General features: G+C 36.5%; 1 protein-coding gene across 12 annotated transcripts in view; it reads left to right on the plus strand.

Moving 5' to 3' along the window:
- FTO (FTO alpha-ketoglutarate dependent dioxygenase) overlaps positions 1-20,110 on the plus strand; it is a 226,295-nt gene that overhangs the window by 10,025 nt on the left and 196,160 nt on the right. Inside the window, exon 2 of one of the 12 annotated variants that reach the window (XM_085589601.1) lies at positions 19,747-19,834. The exons of 10 other annotated variants lie outside the window; for them this stretch is intronic. In XM_085589601.1, coding sequence (XP_085445727.1) covers positions 19,808-19,834 — 27 coding nt within the window. In that variant the 5' untranslated portion in view covers positions 19,747-19,807. Of the gene's footprint in view, positions 1-3,203; positions 19,835-20,110 lie in introns of those variants that run through there. One more of the 12 variants, XM_085589600.1, reaches the window with a different exon arrangement.

The following is a 20,110-nucleotide window of genomic DNA, read 5'->3' on the forward strand; positions in this document are numbered from 1 at the left end:
AGAGGGCAATGTTTGGCCCTGTAAGTGCAGGAGAGATGGACTGTTCATGAAAAGGGCACAGAGAGCTTACCCATATGATCCTTTGTCAGCCTGATTAAATTTAGTGTCAAGCGTTCATTCATGTGAAAGATGAGACACATCACTGTTTATCTAATAGAAAAAAGTATTTCTATTTTTTCTGGAGTCTTTTATATGTTAATAGAGGCAAACATGACCATGATCACATAATTTAAATGTGTATGTAAAAAAATATACATACTGGCAAAGGTTTAAAAGTAAGATGTATATGTTTTATGCAAAATAATGCAATTTCATTGTTAATCATGCTGTTCAAGCCATAACTCCACACAAAACAGTGCTTTTAAACAAATAGAATATACTGTTATTGGGCCATTTATAACACAAATGCTTAGAATATTCAGAGACTGATGCAAAGATTTATTTTGCATGCTTTATTATGTGCTTCTGTTGTGACATTAATATACAAATGCAGAATTAAAATTCCAGGTATTAGACCTAATTGTAAGGTTTTAGACTCTGGTTTTTAATACTGGAAGAAACACCAATATTTAAAACAAGGTTCACAACAGATGCAATTTTGGAAATAAATGCAGGCATACAAGAAAATATAAGAATTTCTTGTGAAATAATTGAACTTGTAAATATTTAAAGAACGAGAGGGGAAAAAGTTTAGATGTCTTTCCCCTCACTCTTCCTACCCTGCCAAATGTGGCTCGCTTAAAAGAACTGCTGGGAGTTCTGTTTAATGTTATACTTTGCATGCATTTGTGATTTGAAATTTTTTTTTTTTTTTAAAAAAAGCTAAATTTGAGAGAGACAGTTTGAATGGCATGCTGTCAGTTTGGCTCTCCGTGAATTGGCAGCGGTCTCATTTAGGACCTTCAAATATGTGTCTGCCTGGACAGAATGAGAACATTTTGCATGTTCTTGAGAAGACAACCACTCCTTGCTGCCTCGCAGTACTCAGTGGTGCATGACAGTTGCCCTTCATCGCTGTCTTCTTCCAGCTTAACCTTTGACCGCCCACTTTGTTGCCGCGCAACGCTTGGAGCAGGCCAAGATGTTGGTGAATGACGGGCATTGGCCTGCAACGTGCTTGTCATTATTGGACTGTCAGAAGTAGCCTGCCATTGGGCTCCATCAAGGTTTGAAACCTATGTGCAGCAGTCCATATTACTTAACTTCCAGGACTGTCAACAGGACGATCGGATGTGCGTAAAAAATGTGTGTTGAATATGTCTTTGATCATAATATAGGGAGATGTTTTTTGTGTGTGCTAAATGTATTCATATGAGTTTCACAGGGCCAAGAGGTTGATTCTGCTGCCATGGTAAAAAGTGAACTGTTGTCTCCTGTGGTCTAAGTTTCAAATAGCACAATTTAGATTTGAACAGCTCTGCCAGTTAAACTCTCAGCTTGTCTTGCGTATCCTATCAGCTTTTCAGCCAGCAGTGTAAGCAGCGAGATACCAGACCAGTGGTGCCTGAGGTTAGCTGTCAGGCTGGAATGTTATTTTGGATCTTGCTGTAATGTAATATCGTAGAAGGAGGTCAGGCTGTGTGATTTGTAAAGCAGTTGTGCAAACTTAAAATGACTGAAATGTTTATTTCAGGTACTTTTTTTTTTTTCCATCTAAAAGAGTTGATGAGAAAATAGAATTTATCATAAAAGAACCCAAAGGCAATATAAAATGGTCATTTTTGTCTTGAGTACCGAATATGGTGCATAAAAGAGCATCAAAATCCAACATGAGGAGCCAGGCTGAAATTCACAAAGTAATAAATGCTTCACATTGAAGATACTTAACAGGCAGATATCTGTGTATTTTCTGATAATGAATCCCAAAGAGATTTGGGATGAACTTTGTACTTAATTTAACGAATGGGGATTGTACCAGTGGGTTAATTGTGAATATAAACTTGATGTGTAGGTAAATCACTTATGCAGTCTATCATACATTAACAAATACTTTGAATTGCTTCTTGTACTGAAGTGACATATCCTACTTTAGTGGAATATTTGCTATTCTCTTGGGCAACAGCTGTCTGTATCTGAAGTTTATTTTATTGGATTTGAAACGTGTCTGTTTTCTCTCAAAATATATCAGTTCCTTTGTAATTGAAATGGTATATTAAAATGACATCACAAAATATGATCTTAAAACCAGAGATTCACTTGAGCTTGTTCATAATGACCATAATGACTTCTTTCCAAACCAGAAAAGTAGCATTATCTTGCAAACTGGCTATGAAATTACTTTTTTTTTTCCTTCAAGTTTCAAAACATCTTTATGCTAATTAAGTAAAAACACTAGAGTCATAGTAGTGGTTATTGGTTAGATTGCTTAGAAACAAAAAAGTCTTATTTTCATAATAGTTTTGCCCTCAGTGTATTTTCTGAACCATATTTTATTTTTTCTGTTCACAGTATCATTTGCAAGGGATCTCAGTTTAGAGTCAATGATCTAAAATACGAGATTGTGCCATGGAGATGTTTTTTAGTCTTCTTGCTCTTAAAGATAAATGCTGTTGCTGTTTAAAAGTCCAACTCTTTTAGTCTTTGCCAGTCTGTTAACATGTAGCTATTCTGAAATAGAGTATAAAATGCATGCATTCAGGTGTGTGTTTGTGTACATATATGTACATGTGTGCCATAAATGTGCAAAATTCTTTGGTGATCTGTAATTAATGTTAAAATATTATCTTCTAAATTCTTTATCCTGCCCATGAAGTTGCTGTTAGTAAGTTTTGGTTTATGTTTTCCCTTTCTGGAGTAAAGTGTATATATATGAATGAATTTTTGAAATGTGTAAATATGCAAAGGTACAGTCATTTAAGTGCATTTAAGTAGACAACTAAATAGCATTTAAATATATGAGTCATTGTGTTGGTTGATAGGTCTCTGAATTCAGAGCTCCTTTTCAGCCTCCACAGTTAAAAAAAGTGGTACAGAAATTAACAGAAAAACTGACCCAACTATTTTCAAACTAAAGGAATGTTATTTTTCCTTTCCAAAAAATGTTGCTCTTTCTTTCTCTGTAAAAACAAAGGTTTAATTTCTGCTGGGAGTTAAATATACTCTTTTTAGTTGTGTTACTGAGGGAGAAAAGTTTAAAATCTTCAACCACAAATTTATTTTTTCACTTGGAGTATGGAATACCTATTCCTTCTCTAACCAGAGAAGAATTAGGTATTCCATACTCCAAGTGTAAAAACTGTTCCTCTCTAACCAGAGAACGAATAGGTATTCCATACTCCAATTGAAAAATCCATTCTTCTCCAACCAGAGAACGAATATTTTCCTATTTTGAACTAATATTTAACACTCATGTGCAGAATAAACTAGGCATCATTGTGCAGTTTATTGCCTGTTCATATCTTTATATTTTTCCAAATGGAAGTACTTTTGTGAATTCTGCCCAGTTTGTGTTGTAACTAAGTTTGCAACGTTTTTGCTCTTGCCCTGCAGATCTTTTTATTTTATCACTATTTTAAAAAGGATATGGCAAAACCAGTTTATTAACATAAAATGCAATAAAAAATAACTTCTCATTAACTATTGGGAGCTGGTGTATTTTCCCATTGCCTTAAAAGATAAAAGGAGCACTATAAAAGTGTTTTCTAACTTACTTTAGCTATTAGAATTTGAAAGTGAAAGCACAATGAATAAAGATGACAGCAGTTAAGTGTCGTTATTTTGTTTTGTGTTCTGAATTAAAAAGATCCTGTGTGGAAGCAAAATGTTTTAATCAAGCAAAGAAACTTCTGAAGTGGTTCTCAGGATGGCAGGAGGTGTCCATGTGCTTTTTATTTCAACTTCCAAAAGTGTTCAAAAGCTGCCTAAGTGTATTTGAGAGGTTAAACATCCATGATTCTCTATGGTGTTACAGGAACAAAATAATTCCTATTACCCAAAATAAAAGAGAGTTAGATATCTTAACGGAAGTGCTTTGTTGTCACCTATACCATCTGCAATACAAAATATCAGCTTGTCACAAAGGTTGAGACCTTTGTAGTGCATTCTTTCAGGGAACAAATCTGTCTTCTGGCTTTAATGTAAGAGCTGTGAAATATCTGTATTAGGTAAAATAGAGGTTAAGGCACCTTAAGGGCACTGAATTCTTATCTCTTTTTACTAGCAGGGGTGTCAACATGTACTAAAATGTGATGACCTACTCTCCTCTTTGATAAAAAGGAAAATGACCTGTCTACTGTGGATGGTGATAGAGTTGCCCGGGGCAGATTACATTGTCACCTTCTTTAGTACTGGTGTGTAGGAAAATAAAAAAGGCCAGGTTAGTTCTGTTTACCACAGAAGTATTTGACATTTCTAGCTACTGATAAAATATACTCCGGGGTAGAAAGAAGAAACTGGTTTACAGTACTAAACAAGGTTATGAAGAAAGGCAGGGATTGTTTGTTGTGTGAGCTCTTGGTATCACAGGATGTATGATCTTATCAAAAGATTTCTTCTGACCACTTCAGACCCTCAGAGCTCAAGTTCTGCATTTAACCCTGATCTCCACTTGTCCAGGGCCTTTTGGTGCACAGAAAGCTGACGTGTCTTGAGTCAGGTCTAGAAATTCTGATGTATCAGTGGGTGGTGCAACTTAAAGAGTTTAATCATAGACTTAGTTGATACAAGGAACAATATTTCTTGTATTCTAGAAATAATTGGTGTCACATTTAAGAGCTTTTCTTGGTAGCATTCCAGAACATTTACAGTTTTTAACAATTAATTTGGAAGTTGTTGTTAGTCATTGCCTATTGCTGTGTGTGATGAAATATAACTTAGATAGTTGATTTAAATTGTAGAACTAAAACGTCTCAAACTGTTAATTGTACTTTAAGCTTTAATTAATACTTCTTTGCAATTCTGTAAAAGAAGGTTTGTTTCCTGCTAATCTGAAACTGGACTTTAGGACAAAGAAAAGATTTCTGTTGCACTCTTTATCAATATTTGAGTAGAATGGGTTTCAGCATTTTTTCATGTTTCACACGATGGCAGTGAACTTCGGATGTCTCTTGTGTGAGTTCCTTGCATAATAATCTTATCTCTTGTTTGCATAAATAAATTTTAAAAGTTTTATTGTTAGAGGTATGAGACTCCAAGGGATGGGAAATCGACATCCTGTTGCCAAACAGATACTGATTTTTACAGTGTTTAAAAACTGAATTCTATGCCCAAAATGTGCCCAAAATGAGTGAAATCATAAGTGAACATTCATGAGAGAAACTGAAAAAGTTTCTTTAAAAGGCATGGGAGCCTTTCTAGAAAAGCATAAACCCCATAACTTTGGTATAGTTTTGGCTGTTGCAGATCAAGCTTATTTAGGTATTTTTGGCCCAAAGCTCTAAGTGAAGAAGGTAGAAATCTGTTGGTATTGGGTTGAATGTCAATAGAAGATGAAATTTAGAAAAACAATGTTAATTTATTTAAACCAGGTCAGTGAAGTGTGTCTTGTTAGATCCTGAAAATTCTGGCATTATATTCTTCTGAAGCGTAAATAATTAACTTTGTCTTTCCTAATTATTTAGAATTTTTTAATAAGGCATGTGAAAGAGGAGATAACTGTTAGACTATCCTGAAAAAAAGGCTTTAGGCAGACAGTTCTTTTCAGTGTCTTGAAATGGTACTTAAGCTAGGGCAATTTTGCCCCAAAAGTCCAGTTTGCTTAGAGTTAGGGCAATGCTATAGTGTCAAGTGCTATAAAGTGGATTTGTGCTTGCAAGAATTTTGAGAATGATGAGCTGATTAATTAAATTGAGGTTATTTTAAACTATTGAAAGTACAGCAATATCTGTGGAAATATCAATTTAATTCTTGCATCTTTTGGTATGGTTATAAACTGATATCTCTATTAAAAACTGAAAGAACAATCCAGAGAATTTGGATTTATGAAGTGTTATAGAATATTTCTGATTATATCACAGAAGACTGGTTATAGTAGCTGGTTATAAAGTAAAAGCTTATTGCTTTACAGAACTTACTCAATTTTTAAGTGTTTACAGTATTCAATATTACATTGCCTCATACTTAACTGCCTGTGATTTTATCTGTGTTTGTGTTTAAAGAGTGTTTAGAAATTTGCATCAACAAACCCATTTATCTATCACCTTTTTTTTGTTTGTTTCATAATCAGTGGGGGATTTGGTATTGTTTTCTTGTAAATAATTTTATTCCAAGGAATTTAAGTAAAGAGCAGGATATAGACCAGTTCCTAATCCAGAAAAATTAGAAAATGAAGTCAGTAGTGAAGGTGGGCAATGAGCAATGAAGGAATAAAAGAAGAAAGAGAGACATGTGAAAGATGATAAAATACTAAGGCAGTGTAATATTTTGGGAGGAAGATTAGATAAGGAGAAAAGTAACAGAACTGAATGAGAGAGAATCAATAAAAAGTGAGTTAAAAAGCCAGACATCTAGTGGATTCCTGTGTAATATTCTAGCATTTATTTGACTGAAATGTAATGAGTGACTGTTGTGTACTGTATATATAAGTGAATTTACATGTGTGGTTTACTGTTTAAGAGAGACTCTTTGGCAAGGTGAGTACATCAATTTTTTTTTTAAGCCAAGTTATTTTTCACTTGGGTATCTGCTGCTTCTTGTTTTATGATGACTAGTGAAGGAGAGTAATTAACTGTTACTGAGGAGAAAAATGGAGGATTTTTTTTAAAGCATGGAATGTTAGCATAGGTACAAATAATAAAAATGAAGAGAAATCCAAACAAATAGTTGTGAAGAGGACATGACCTGCTTATGCATGGGCCTTTGCCTGAGTCCTTTGGAGAGGTACCTGGCTGAAATAGTCTGAAGTGCTTAGAATGGATTTATTATTCTTAGAAAATCTCCTTTCGCATGTGGAATCTTCTCTACTATTGTGGCTCTAGCCTAATCTCTCCTTTCTAATTTAGTTTTGAAATTCTTTGCGAATTCCAAATTTCATCTATGTGTGCAAAATGGCAGAATTTGCATGCATAATAAAAACTCAGTGACTTCTTGACAGTGCCAGTGGTGTGATTAATTCCCTTGCATAATATATTCAGTTATCCTATGCATATGCAGGGACAATATAAGCAAAGGGGAATGAAGGATCCCTATGGATGATGTCTGGGGGAGAGCTCTTGTCTTGCTCTTGTCAAATATGTTTGTCTCTCCCCATGTCCCCACAGATTTCTTTCTCCTTGGGCTTTTTGCCAGTTGGAGCATCTTCCCCATCTGGTCAGTATCAGGAAGGTGGGCCACACCTCAACCTCTTCCATCATGTGCTGGCAAGTTTGTGTGACTCCTGGTACAGAGGCAGAAAATAGAAGAAAAGCTGGCATTTTCCTAAGGAGCCTTTCTCTAATAACCCCTGGTGTTTGCCACATCAAGTCTTTTCCTGTTAATAAATCGCACTGTTTGCAGAAAATCATGCCAGGTGTTTGACTGAAGCAATTTTGTATCAGGAGATGTAGTGCCTCATATCCCAAATATTCTTAGGAATGATCCAGACTTTTCTTGGGTAACCTTACAGTGTTAATCAGTTGTGTTTGTAGCATGCCACATGGGGTTTTTGTGCTTCTACAAGTAATTTCTAAGCATTATTCCATGAAGAGTAGTAAAAATATTAATATTTTTAACTAGCATTGCTGAAGCTTTCAGACTAGAAAGTTATCTCAATCTCTTCTGTGACATGATCAGTTGCTCTTGCAGGATCTAAACTAGGATTACGTGGTGCTTGTAAATGTTAACAAGAAGCCTTAGAGAACTTCTACTGACAAGCCAGTATAGCTTTATGACATGATGCTGGCAAAACTCTGTATGTCATGTTTGTATCTACATATGTGGAAAGGTATAGTGCATTTTGCTAGCTGTAGTTTTAGGCAGGTATGGTGATTTGATGTCATGCTGCACATAATTCTGTATTATAGTAAACAAAATACTTGAATCTTGTTAAATTAATAAATCAAGTAGATTTGTGGTTTAGTAACTGGATAAAATATAATTTAAATTCTGGCTGGTTACCAATGTTTATCAGTGATGAAAAATTACAGATTAGTTTTTGTTTCTATAATCAGAACATTTACACAAAGGATATATTGTTACAGTTGTCGTTTTAGTTCTGATTATTACTCAGTATGTCTACTGCAATTTTCTCATTTACAGCTGTTATTGAGCTCCATGTGTAATAGATGGAATTACTGTGTCTACCATTTATTTAATGAATAGCCTACAGAAACATTAGTGTTAATAATATTATCCACTTAATGTACACAACAGTTTATAATATGGATAGATGAATAATGTGTTGCACTACTTAAATTTTATTGGAATGAGATAAATAGATCCAGTGCATTTTTGTTTGTAAATGCAGTGTTAGAGTCATCTGGGGGATTTAAAAAAGGTCAATTCTAAGCAAAATGATTGCAACTAGTCTGTTGTATATAAATAAAATAGTTTAGAATTAAAGCTCTTTTTTGGAGGGGTGGGATTTGAACCAAGAGGAAATTTTTAAAGTAAGTGAGTGTTAGCTGTTCAAGTTCCTTCTTGATGGGGGGGTATTCTACTAATAAGGAGAACTGGGTTGGAAAATGAACAGTTTGGTTTCTTTGCTCAGTAGCAAGAAAGTGTATGTGAGACACGTGTATTAAACAGAATTAACTTAATTTACCAAGCTGATGTGACATATATGTCAACAGGCCATTTATATATGTCATATGACATATATATATGACAAATATGACATGCAGTTCTGATTAAATAGCAAAAACAGCAGGCTGTATAGTAAGCAAAGCCAGGCCTTGTCCAATACAGGCAGCTTCCTAGCTGCTTTTGCTCTTTATCTGTTTTTTTGGCTTAGATCAATGTAGAAAGATTTGATTTTGTAAGCCTAAGAGGAAAAGATTCCCCCGCCTCCATTTTGAATAATTTTGATTTTATGAAAGAGGAACTCCTTGGCCTGATTTGTCAGACTTAGAAGGCTTCTCTAAACTGACTTGTAAAGATACTATTTTTGATAATGTTGTTCTAGTACAGGTAATATGGATATACTTTGGTTTCATGAAAAAGCACTGTAAAGTGGAACAACCATAATTGAGGGATTTCTCCAGGTTGGTTTTTTTTCTGAATAAATAGATACTTAAGCAAAATCTTCAGTAAATATTGTGTAGAAGTTACACTGTTTAAATGGGAGAATATGAATTTTGAGTTTCTGACAGCAGTATTTAAATCCTGGTATTTTCCTTGCTGTGTTGAGATAAATTAGATAGGCAAATGTAATAATTTATTAGACCAACTTATAAAAGTTAGACAAGGCTTATGTGTCCTAAAGCTAGTCTGACCTTGCCTAGTAGCTCTGGGTGGTCTTATAAGGGACATACCCATGGATGTTGTAGCCCAATGTATTTTGGGTTAGTTGCCCCCACACCTCCAAAATGTTCTTTAGAGCAGACAAACTGTGCTGTGCAGCCCAGTGACTCTCTGCTGCTGAAGTGGCACAGGTCACCTGCTGTTTAACTCCACAGATCTCAGAGGAAATCTGAGAGATATTGGCATGTTCACTTGTGAATTTTAATGAATCCTTTAATTATAATTTTAACTCTATGGTAAATGGTTTAAACTGAGTGTGTACAGAAAACAGTCTGTGCATTTATGTACATCTGAGGGGTATTTATTTATCTGATAAATAAAATACCTAGCAAGTCTTCCTACCATAAGACTTATGTCCTCATAGCTGTGTATCCATAAATTCTTTAATGTTACCAATACTTTGCCATTTAAACACTCTCCGTTCTGAGCTACGTTATAGAGCAAGGATTCATGAGCAGTGACCTGCCAGCATTTCAGGACCACCAGAGGACTGCAGAGAGCTGTCTGGGATTTGAACTCTAGTTCCCCAAAAATACTTGGTGTTTCAGAGAAGGTAAAATATGCACAGCATACAGATGCTTTTCTCCTGGGCAGTTGTACAAAGCTGTGACTTTCTTCCTTAAATGAATGTCTTATGTGTTACTTATTTGGGGCCATCTGTAATCCTATTGCAATGTAAAGTAATTTACTTCCAGCTTTTATGTGATTATTTTCTCAAAAGTGCAGAGCTTTCTAGAAGTTCTCTAACATATCACACATGAAGACTAGCACAAAATTGATATTTTAGCAGAATAAATAATTTTGATATCTTCAATGTTTTCTCTGGTTACTCTATCAGTTCTTTTCACAGATTTTTTTTTTCTTTTTTGCTTACTACAGAAAAATTACATCAAATGCAGGATAACAGAACACTGTCAAACTAAGAAGGTTTTATATGGACAGCATTAGACAGGAGCAGAAAGATCCAGTGCACTAATAGGCACGCTCACATGAGCTACCTAGTCCATTGACAGTTTTTTCCTTTGTTCTCCCTCTCGACCCACTTTCTGCCAGTGATTTGTGACATATTTTGTAAGAGATCAAATAAGCCCTTGACACCTGATTGCAATGTAGTGCTTGTTTACAGTTGCATTTTTGAAGGACCTCTAGACAAGATGGAAGGTTTAACTTAAAGTAATTAAATTTGCATCTGCTCTGTGACAGGAATTTTCTTATGTGTGTATCCTGTTGAGCAACTTTTACTGTAATTGGCCATGAAGTACCAAAAGAAGGATCCAGGTAGACAAAGTCATTGTTGCCTGCTACTAAAATCTGTCATGGTATTTCTTAAGGACTGGCTTGTACTTGGCTTGTGCCATGTTCTTTGAGATATAGTAATGTCTACTTTTCTTTTTTCTTCTGTTATTTTTAAGGTGGACCCTGACTTGAAACACAAATTAAGCTTGATGAATAGTATTTTGTATTCACATTTTAAAATCTAAATAACTATTTTATGACTGCTTTAAACTCAACATAATTAATTCATATCTGGGTCAGATATGAATTAATTGGTCAGATTGTTTTTGTTGAATTTCCTCTGATTAGTGAGATTCAAAATAGCATACCAGGATGTTCTCCTAATATGAACTGAAGTGGTTTTATGAGGACCAAGAATTATTTGCATCTTGCATGACCTGTCCTTATGGCTACTTTTAAGTACAGTGTAAGTTAGAAGAAGTAGTTATTTGCAGCCTACTGACTACAAGGGAGATTAATAACTTTTGAAAGGGCTGTAAGGAAAGGCTGGCCCAACTGGCTTTTGCATTATACCTGGTTTATCCTGCTCTCATCTCTATCACCTCTGGGCTACAAAAAAATGTAATTTATGTTAGCAGTGCTTCATTGAAGGTGAAAGGTCACATTTTTAATGAGAGTAGCTCTGATTGAGATTCAGGTTTTAAAATGCTGTGTGGTAGAGTACAGTCAACAAAGTCCATGTAAAGAAAATGATTGCAGAATGGAGTGAGAAAACTATTTGAGGGGGAAATAAGACCATTTTATTTTATTTAAAGTTCAACTAACAGAAGTTTAATAGCTAGGAAAAATGATTTAACAAAGTACCAGCAATGTGATGCTCAAGTTTAATAAGCCTTTATAATTTTGGCAGAATGGTGGGTTCTTTGTACTGAGAAGAATACTTTGCAAATAATCAATTTCCTCTTATTTTGATGCTGTCTGCTAAAAACATCTCTCTCTCTCATATCTTTGACTTGAGTGGGACAGAAATGAAATTATCACCTGTGCTTGTTCCAGGGAGAACTTGTCTGTATTTGGAACAGTTAACCATAATACCCAACTGGGTTTGAGTTTTCCCTGTAGAAGGCAAAGTTGCCTTATGTTCATGAGATTGAGCAGTGGTGTCCATTAATGATATGCTTTAAAAATGACCTGCTGTATTTTTGTTGAATGGTGTTAATATTAGAATTCATTAAGTGACTTACATAACCAATTTTATGAAACATATACTTTCTCATAGAAGCTGAAAATTTTTTGAGATAGGTTAAAACTTTAAGAAAATTCCAGTCAAATGAAGTTTAGCAGGTACCTGGGGAAGTTTTAGGGTGTAAGCAATGAAGGTAAAGTTGTCAACTCAGAGTAGTCAAAAGCTTTGAAAGAAGTTCTTGGATTTGGGTTTTAAGCATTCAAATACTTACCCTGTGTGACTGGTGCTTGCCATAAATCTCATTCTCGTCTTTCATTTATCTGTGTTGTTTGCAAGTGACAAAGTGCTTCAGTTCTGTTCAAGAAAGGAATGGGAAACACATCAGGGATTTTAAGTTTCATTACTTTTTGTGAAAACAACTTCTAACCTGAGTTTAGTTCAAGGTTTGCATAGAGAAGAGTGGTGGAATGAGCCTATTTGGTTCTTTACAGCCAAATTGTCTTTCATGGAGATACAGATTATCAAAGTCTGAGCTTTTGTGTCTTTTTTTTTAACTGTATATATAGACTGTGTGACAGTAGCCACTATGAAAAACCATAAGGCTCATAGGATTCACCTTGTGAATGAAGGTTTAGGACGGCTGCAGGTCAGATTGCATTAGAGCTGCAATACTTTGAAGAGGTTTTGTGCTGATGTCAGAAGCTTTTTTCCCCCCAATTTTGGATTGTTTTCTGTGTATCATGCTGCATCATAACTAAATGCTGGATTATGCCTCTGTGTGATAGGAACTTTTTATTCCATGATGATATGTGAAGCAATCTATTGAGGCCCTGATGTAGCAGTTTGAACACTGGGTTTCTTTCCCTTCTCCCCAGCACACCCCCCTCCTGTAGCTGCACTTTGCTTTTTGGCAGAGGTCAGCATTGCTGTGCTGCTCCTGCAATGCCTCTCCATCCCGTTCTCTCCCTTCTTCCCTACCCCAGCACTCCCCTGTGCCTGGGCTCCTGCTGTCTCTTGGCAGGGAATAGAATCACACTGTGCTTTAAAGCAACAATGTTGGGATTCCCCTTCTTTTCATCTGTGTCAATAGGTCTTGAACTATTAATGCAAATCTTCAAAATGATTCTTTTAAATTTACACTTGTTTTACATTATTTTATAATTAAGTTTTAGTGTTTAAAGAGAAGAAAGGAATAGAAGTTTTTGAAGTGATTAAATATTTATTTTATTCACATTTAACCCTAATTTACATTAAGGATGGTAACTGAAAGGCAGATCTTTTGAATCCAACATTTTCATTTCATTTTAGCCTCATTGATGAACAGATCTTGTCATATAAAGTGTCAGGGTCCACTGGGATAGAAGGAATAATTGTGTAGTCTTGTACTTTTTAGGATCGTCTCTTTGTGATGCTTACTGTTGTTTAACAAAATAAACAAACAAAAATCAAATTAAAAAATATTTTGAAACAAACAACTTGCTAGCAAGACTGTCCTGCTTGAAGACTCTGGTGATTCTTCTTGTCTATCTCAACAGGTCTTCTGTGACTTATAAAGCTGATTTCTAACATATTTTACTGGAAGGTATAGCAAAGGTTAATACTGATTATAAAATCTTCTGTTACATATGTGATATATATTGCATGCAGGGCTATGAATTTAGGTAAATACAAAAATTGTGCTGAATGCAACTACAACTAGGTGTGGACCTGACCACTGATGTTTATTTCCTTTCAGAGAACTAAATGAACTAAAATGCATTCAGTATCTTTCTGTTAAGATCTAGAGTTCTTACCTGAGAGTTCAGGAAATGTAGAATTTCTTTCCGTGATTTCAATTGCTCATAGAACCCTGGATAAAAGTTCAGTCCTGGTGTGGTACAAACTGCTGTAGCATTTTGAGTGCATTTGGTGCTTACATTTGCAGAAATAAAATCCTGCAAACGATACAGGCCTTTGTGCTGTGTTTAATAAATTATGGAACTTTGAAGAATCTTTGAGAAGTGGGGCCTGCATGTGATTGAGCAGCAGACATGAAAAGTGTTATCCTCAAGTGTATCTAGCAGACAGTAATAGATGCTTGAACAGACAATATGAGCACTGAGTGAATGATGGTAATAACATTAAATATTTATATACAGCAAAAACATTTTGACAGCAGAAAAGAGACTGTCTCTGCAGTAAGGTGGGTAAACCCAGTGTGAGATAGTACACCTTTCTATAGGACAACTTTTTGTTAATAACTAGCAGTGTTTCTCTGTAAGACAGATATATGATCTACTGTCATACAGGATATTTTTCAAGACTTTATTGGTGTGATCTCCAGGTGCCAATATCACTCCATACCTACCATAATGCAAAAACAATTACTGAGTTTGAAATAAGAATTGATAATTGGATAATAACTAAATGGTTAATATTCACCACAGTAGATTTTAACCTGTTACCAAAAGCTCAGATTGACTCTACTTTGCCTTACCTCAGTTTTTCATTGAAGTTTCCAACACAGGGGCTGTCTGGAGAACTGTGTCCTAAAGAATGTTGTACTGTGGCTGTGCCTGAAAGAGTTGATGAAAGCAAAGAGTCCTCCTGCCCTCTCCACTGCTGAGCAGTTTCATGGGAGTAAATCCATTTTATTGATTCTGGAGTTCTTGAAGTGCAGATATTTGCTTATGTGCCCTTGTTTTGTTTTTTGAGAGAACTTGCAAATTATGGTTGTAGAATAGTTGGTATTCCATGCACTGGACTTGTTAAAATATGTAATGGTTGATTCACACATAATTTTAAAGGGAAAATACTTTATGAGGAGCATAGTATGACAATTTTTATACTGAGAAGCATATGAATTTTCTTAGAGGTTTTTTTTTTCCTTCTAAATGCAGTTCAAAAACCCTTCACTTATAGGAAAGAAATAAAACAATGGTGACAGTAAATTGAATTGTTTAAAATAGTGTATGAAGCTTGTATTACTATGATGAGCCTGCTTGCATTTAATGATCTGTCATATCATGTAATTAAAACAAGTTAATATTGAAAATGAACTAAAATTGAGTGCTATCAAGCCACTTTTTGATACATTCATTTTCTTGTCACAGCAAAAGAGAACATAGACTACAATTCTAGAATTTGTTGCTGTAAATTAGCAGTAAGATTGGTTTTTGTTTTGTTTCGATATTTTACAGCAAAGATAATTCTTTGGAAGTGGATAAGGGAAACTTGTTGTTGAAAAGATTCTTGGCAATTCCTTTATTAGCAGTGGCTTTGGCACGGGTATCCAGTCAATGTCCATGAGTAGTCTGCATCATTTGAGAATATGAATAACTGAATAAATAACTGAATATCTGGAATATCTAAGACATATGACCAGTTGAGTTTTGGTCAGTCAAACATTTCTTGAGGTATAAGGGCAAAAACATTTTTCTATCTTTTAAGGAAAGAATCTTGATCCTTTGGAGGAAATGGCTGGTATATTGCAAGAGGGAAAAATGTTATATTCCTGCAAATATGTGAACTATATGCTTTGCAAAAGGAATGTGACAGAAATTGAATGTGCTGTGTTCTCTTCTTGGAGGAGTTTTTCTTTTGGGGGAGAAACTTTTGCAGGTGATCGCTGTTCTGAGGAGCATTCCTCTGTGGCTGTAAAATCGATGTGGGTTACAGAGCTAGAATGTTGATAACTTGATGCCAGTGTATGTGAGTTGAGATGTTTTGAGTGGAGACTGCACTGAAGATAAACCCATCTGGGGTCATTTCACTGTCTAAAACTTGAACCATATTCCTGTTTGTTTATTGGAAATTGTGCAGCGTTTAAATTTCAGACTGAATCTGGAATCTGGTACAGGAGCGTGACCCTGGCTTTCAGGGGGCAGCATATCTCATGATCTGTAAGAAACTTGTTTTGGAGCAGATGATCCATGTGTGTTTTTCAAGGCAACTACTAGTTTGGAATCTTTTTGGGCTAAAACTTATAATGTGCTGATCAGGAGTTATTCTAGTTTAAATCCTTTTTCTGTCTAACACAGCCTCTGAGTTAGAAACAAGGAAGTATTTTTGTAAAAACAATTAAACAGACTCTTAAAAGCTTGAACAATAATACTTCAGTGACCATCAGACTTGGACATTTTTGTTCATTGCTGTGGTAAACGGGGTTACACTTGGCTTTTTGCTGTGAATGCTTCCTTCTTTGCATTGTGGTCTCTACAATTCCTCACCATTTTTCATTGCTTTATATCAGCACATCTTCCCTCCTGTCTGCTCATTTGAGTTTTTTAAGGTGTCAGAGCAGTGAAAGTACTTCAGAAAGTACAAGCACTTTCTTTGAATCTGGAAGAGCAGTTTGAGAATCCATGAGCAGAATTCTGTATGACACGTAAGGAACAAGTTTATCTTCCTTTTTTAACTTTGTATTTCAAGTAGGGACAATGTTGATTCTTGTGGCAGCAGTTTAGGTCCTAAAGCAGTGTACAGATTCAAATACTTAAAGTGTATTTACAGTAAAGGTTTCCAAACTTAGAGTTACAGTGTGCTGACCACTCGCTGAGTGAAGCTTCTCCCATTTGGATTTTCTAAGGGCTTTTAGTATGAAATTTGGATTTGTATGGGCTTTTTAGCAGTATTTATGCACTTCACATCATAACTGTATGCCTAATACAATGGAAACATTAGTCCATGTGGTCATATTGTGCTAATCTAACCATCAAAATGAGAATGCTAGCTTCAGAAACTTCTTTCATCACACATAATTTCAGGGTTTTCTTATGCAGATACATAACTGAATAAGATTCTGTGTTCATTATATAACCCCCAAGGTCTAGACCATGCAATGATCAGGACCTGAGAACATACAAATCTTTGCTGTATTTCCATTTCACTGAGTTTTTGGTGGGGAAATTAAATTAGACAAACTCTAACTGTCAGTCTGTTGCAGCCTGAATAATGTTTTCATGAGCATGTTTTAAAAGCTGTTATTCCTTCTCTTCGTTCTCCCCCCTCACACTTCTTGTGGATTCAGAATGAGGAGAAATTATTTTTAAAGCAAATTCTAAGCACCTTGTGATACAAGCCATATTTCAATCAGAACAGACATTTAGTGTCCTCCTGTAACAGCAAGTCTGCCTGGTGTGGATTTTTTTTTCTCCTTTTTTGTAGTATGCAATTCTACATACACTAAGGTACATTATTTTTGCTTAGTTTAATGAAGCACATGAAATTGGGAGTCATAATATTTGAGTCATGGCAATTTAATGTCAGTAATAGGAAGCAGCTTGGTTGGGGGTGATTTTCTGCTGAAATTAGTACTATAAAGTATTAATATATTGCTATTCATTTCATGATGATAGATGTGGGGTTTCAGATGTAGCATTTTTAACTTATTCATCAATATATATAGAGTGTCCATAAATAAATGCTGTGTGCTAAATGGCTAGATAACATAGACATCTTCTTGCCTTTTCCTGTAAAAATGTTGTGAAATAAAAATGTAGAGACTAATGGCAGGGATTGTACTAGCATCCTTTTTTGCAATCTATGCTTTTAACTTGATCTAAGCGTGTAAGTGAATATTTTTACTTGGTAGACAGTTGTGCTGGTATTCACACATTATATTCATGATGAGATGTATTTTAACCTCTTCATGGCTTTTCATGAGCAAGGTTGTGCGGCAAAGTTTACTTTGTTTATATAAACTTCAACATTGAGCTACAACACTGATCAGCAGAATAGAATCAGGGTAACAGAGATGGGGGATGGCTTTAACTCCATTGCAGTGACAATAAATATGATGGCAGGAGCATACATTGTGTCAACATGCAAGGAAGGAAAGGAAGAATATGCAAGTTTTCAGGCTCACACTTTATTAAGCTGTGAAAGCAGTCCAGATAAAAGCAGTAGTGACAAGAGTCCATTCAAAACAGAGGGGGGTATAAAAAAAAATAGTTAATATTTTTCTGAAATCAGTGACAAAAACTGTCCAAAGCTTACAGAGCATAGTATAGGCTTTAAGATACACTGGCTTGGACTGTAAAGCGGGCTATAATAAAACGGGGTGTAAAGCGTTTCCAGCTATTTAAGGACCCGTGTGTTGGAGGTGTACAGCAGGAACTGTCCCCATGGCCCCGCTGTATCGGGCTTTGCCCGGGCAGACGGCGCTCCTGTCCTGCGCCGGGGTCCGAGGCCGGACCACCTTTGGGCTGTCCCCCCAAATAGAAATTATTTTCCTGAAATAAATGGCTAAAATTGTCCAAAGCTTACAGTGCATAGTATAGGCCTTAAGATACACTGGCTTGGAGTGTAAAAGCCGGCTATTTAAGGACCCGTGTGCTGGAGGCATACAGCAAGAAGAGTCTCCCCGTGACCCGCTGTGTCGGGTTTTCCCTGGCACGGAGGGGCGCTCCTGTCCCACGGAGCGCGGGCCGGACCGGCCAAATTAAATATTTTCCTGAAATCAGTGGCAAAAACTGTGCATAGTAGACTTTAAGATACACTAGCTTGGAGTGTAAAAGCCGGCTAAAAGAAAACGGCGCGTAAAGCGTTACCAGCTAAGGGCGCGTGTGTTGGAGGCGTACAGCAAGAAGCGTGTGTGTCCCCATGGCCCCGCTGTATCGGGCTTTCCCTGGCGCGGGGGGCGCTCCTGTCCTGCGTTCGGCCCCGGGCCGGCTTTGGGCGGCCGGCTTTGGGCCGTGCGCTCAAATAGAACATGTTTGTTGGCGGCGTTCAGCAAGAAGCGTGTGTGTCCCCATGGCCCCGCTGTATCGGGCGCGGGGCGCTCCTGTCCCGCGCTGCGCGCCGCCAGGGGGCGCTGCAGCACCGCCCGCGCTCGGGGCCGCGCTCGGGAAATGGTTCGATGGGCGGAGGGCGCGGTGTAATGTGTTCGTCTGAAATTGTTTTATTGGCAAAGGGCGCGGTGTAATGTATTCATCTCCGGCCCAGCAGCCATTTAATGCCCTGGAACATGCCCTCTCACAGCTCTGGCCTGTTGGCTGTGCTTATTTGGTGTAATAATTAGCAGAAATTCTCGCTAACAGCGGTACTTACCAACACCTCACATTTTCCTCTGTGTTTTTGTACGTGATGGATTGTGCATTCTATGACTAAAGTTAAGCGGGTCACAGCCTAAGCCCTGTACAACACAGCATTTTCTGCACAATAGTTCTGAATAGATATATATTAACTCCTTTTTAATCCCCGTGGTGTCTAATGCAAACAAATTCGAGTCTTTTTGTAATAGGCTATTGAAAACTTGTAAACATGAAACACTTAACTTGTCAACTTAAAGAACAAAAAAAGAGGAATGGAATGAGGAGCTACAGAAAGTATAGTACAGTATTTTTTAGCGATGGCAGGCTTCAGGAGCCTGTTCTAGTGCTTCATGAGGTCTGGCACACATCCCTGGACTTTGTTCTAGAGGAACAGTTCCCGTATACATGTTAAAGGTGATCTCTCTGCTGCTGTGATGCTCAAAGTTCATCTGCCTGGTATGAAAATAAAGGTAGGAATTCTGAGTTAAATAGTACTTGGATTTTTTTTGGTACTTTCCTAGCTGGAAATTGTTTTGCTTAAAATACTTATGATGGAAATAAAGAGAAAAGGTTCCTGAATAAATGCTCTGGGTAGGGATCCTCATCATGGTTCTTTCCAAATGCAGGGCCTGATATAGTTAAAGGTTCCCAAAATGATTAACTGCAGTCTTTTTTCAGCTAAACTCCTAAGTAAAAATTTAGTGGAATTCTTATATAATGAATTAGCTCAACTAACAGTGGTTTGAGGCATATTTCACATGGAAGTTCAGCTCTGCACAGACTATCAAGCCTTTGTCACTAGTTTAGTTGGGAATTGCAGCATGTGTAGTACCAAATGTGGGTCATAAGCTCTCGCAGTTGTCTGTTATTTAATTTTAAAATCCTCCCTTTGAATATTTTTTTAAATCCTACATTGTTAATTTTTTTTTCATTCAGCCCTTCTTGAATTCTAGTTACTGCTGAAGCAATTCCATTGTAGAAGGGGAAGTAATACAGCATGTTAAGCCAGCAAATAAGAACAAAGGTGGGTCTGGCAGCTTTCTTTTAATGTCAATTCCTTGCCCTCAGCCTCCCTTATTAATGCAACTGAGCTGCTGTCACTCAGATGGTTTTAACACAGACATGCAGGCTACGTGTCAGAAAGGGTGGCCTAGATTTTTAAATTTCAGGTTGAGAGTACTCCAACATACAAAACCACTGTATCAAATTATAAAATGGTTGACTCCACTCCTTGTAGACATTCTGAAGGAAGTGAAATTTATTTTTTGTCATCTCTGGCATATACTCTTAAGTAAGCAAG

Source organism: Lonchura striata, chromosome 11 (assembly GCF_050655825.1).
Source record: "Lonchura striata isolate lonStrDom1 chromosome 11, ASM5065582v1, whole genome shotgun sequence".
NCBI classification, from domain to species: domain Eukaryota; kingdom Metazoa; phylum Chordata; class Aves; order Passeriformes; family Estrildidae; genus Lonchura; species Lonchura striata.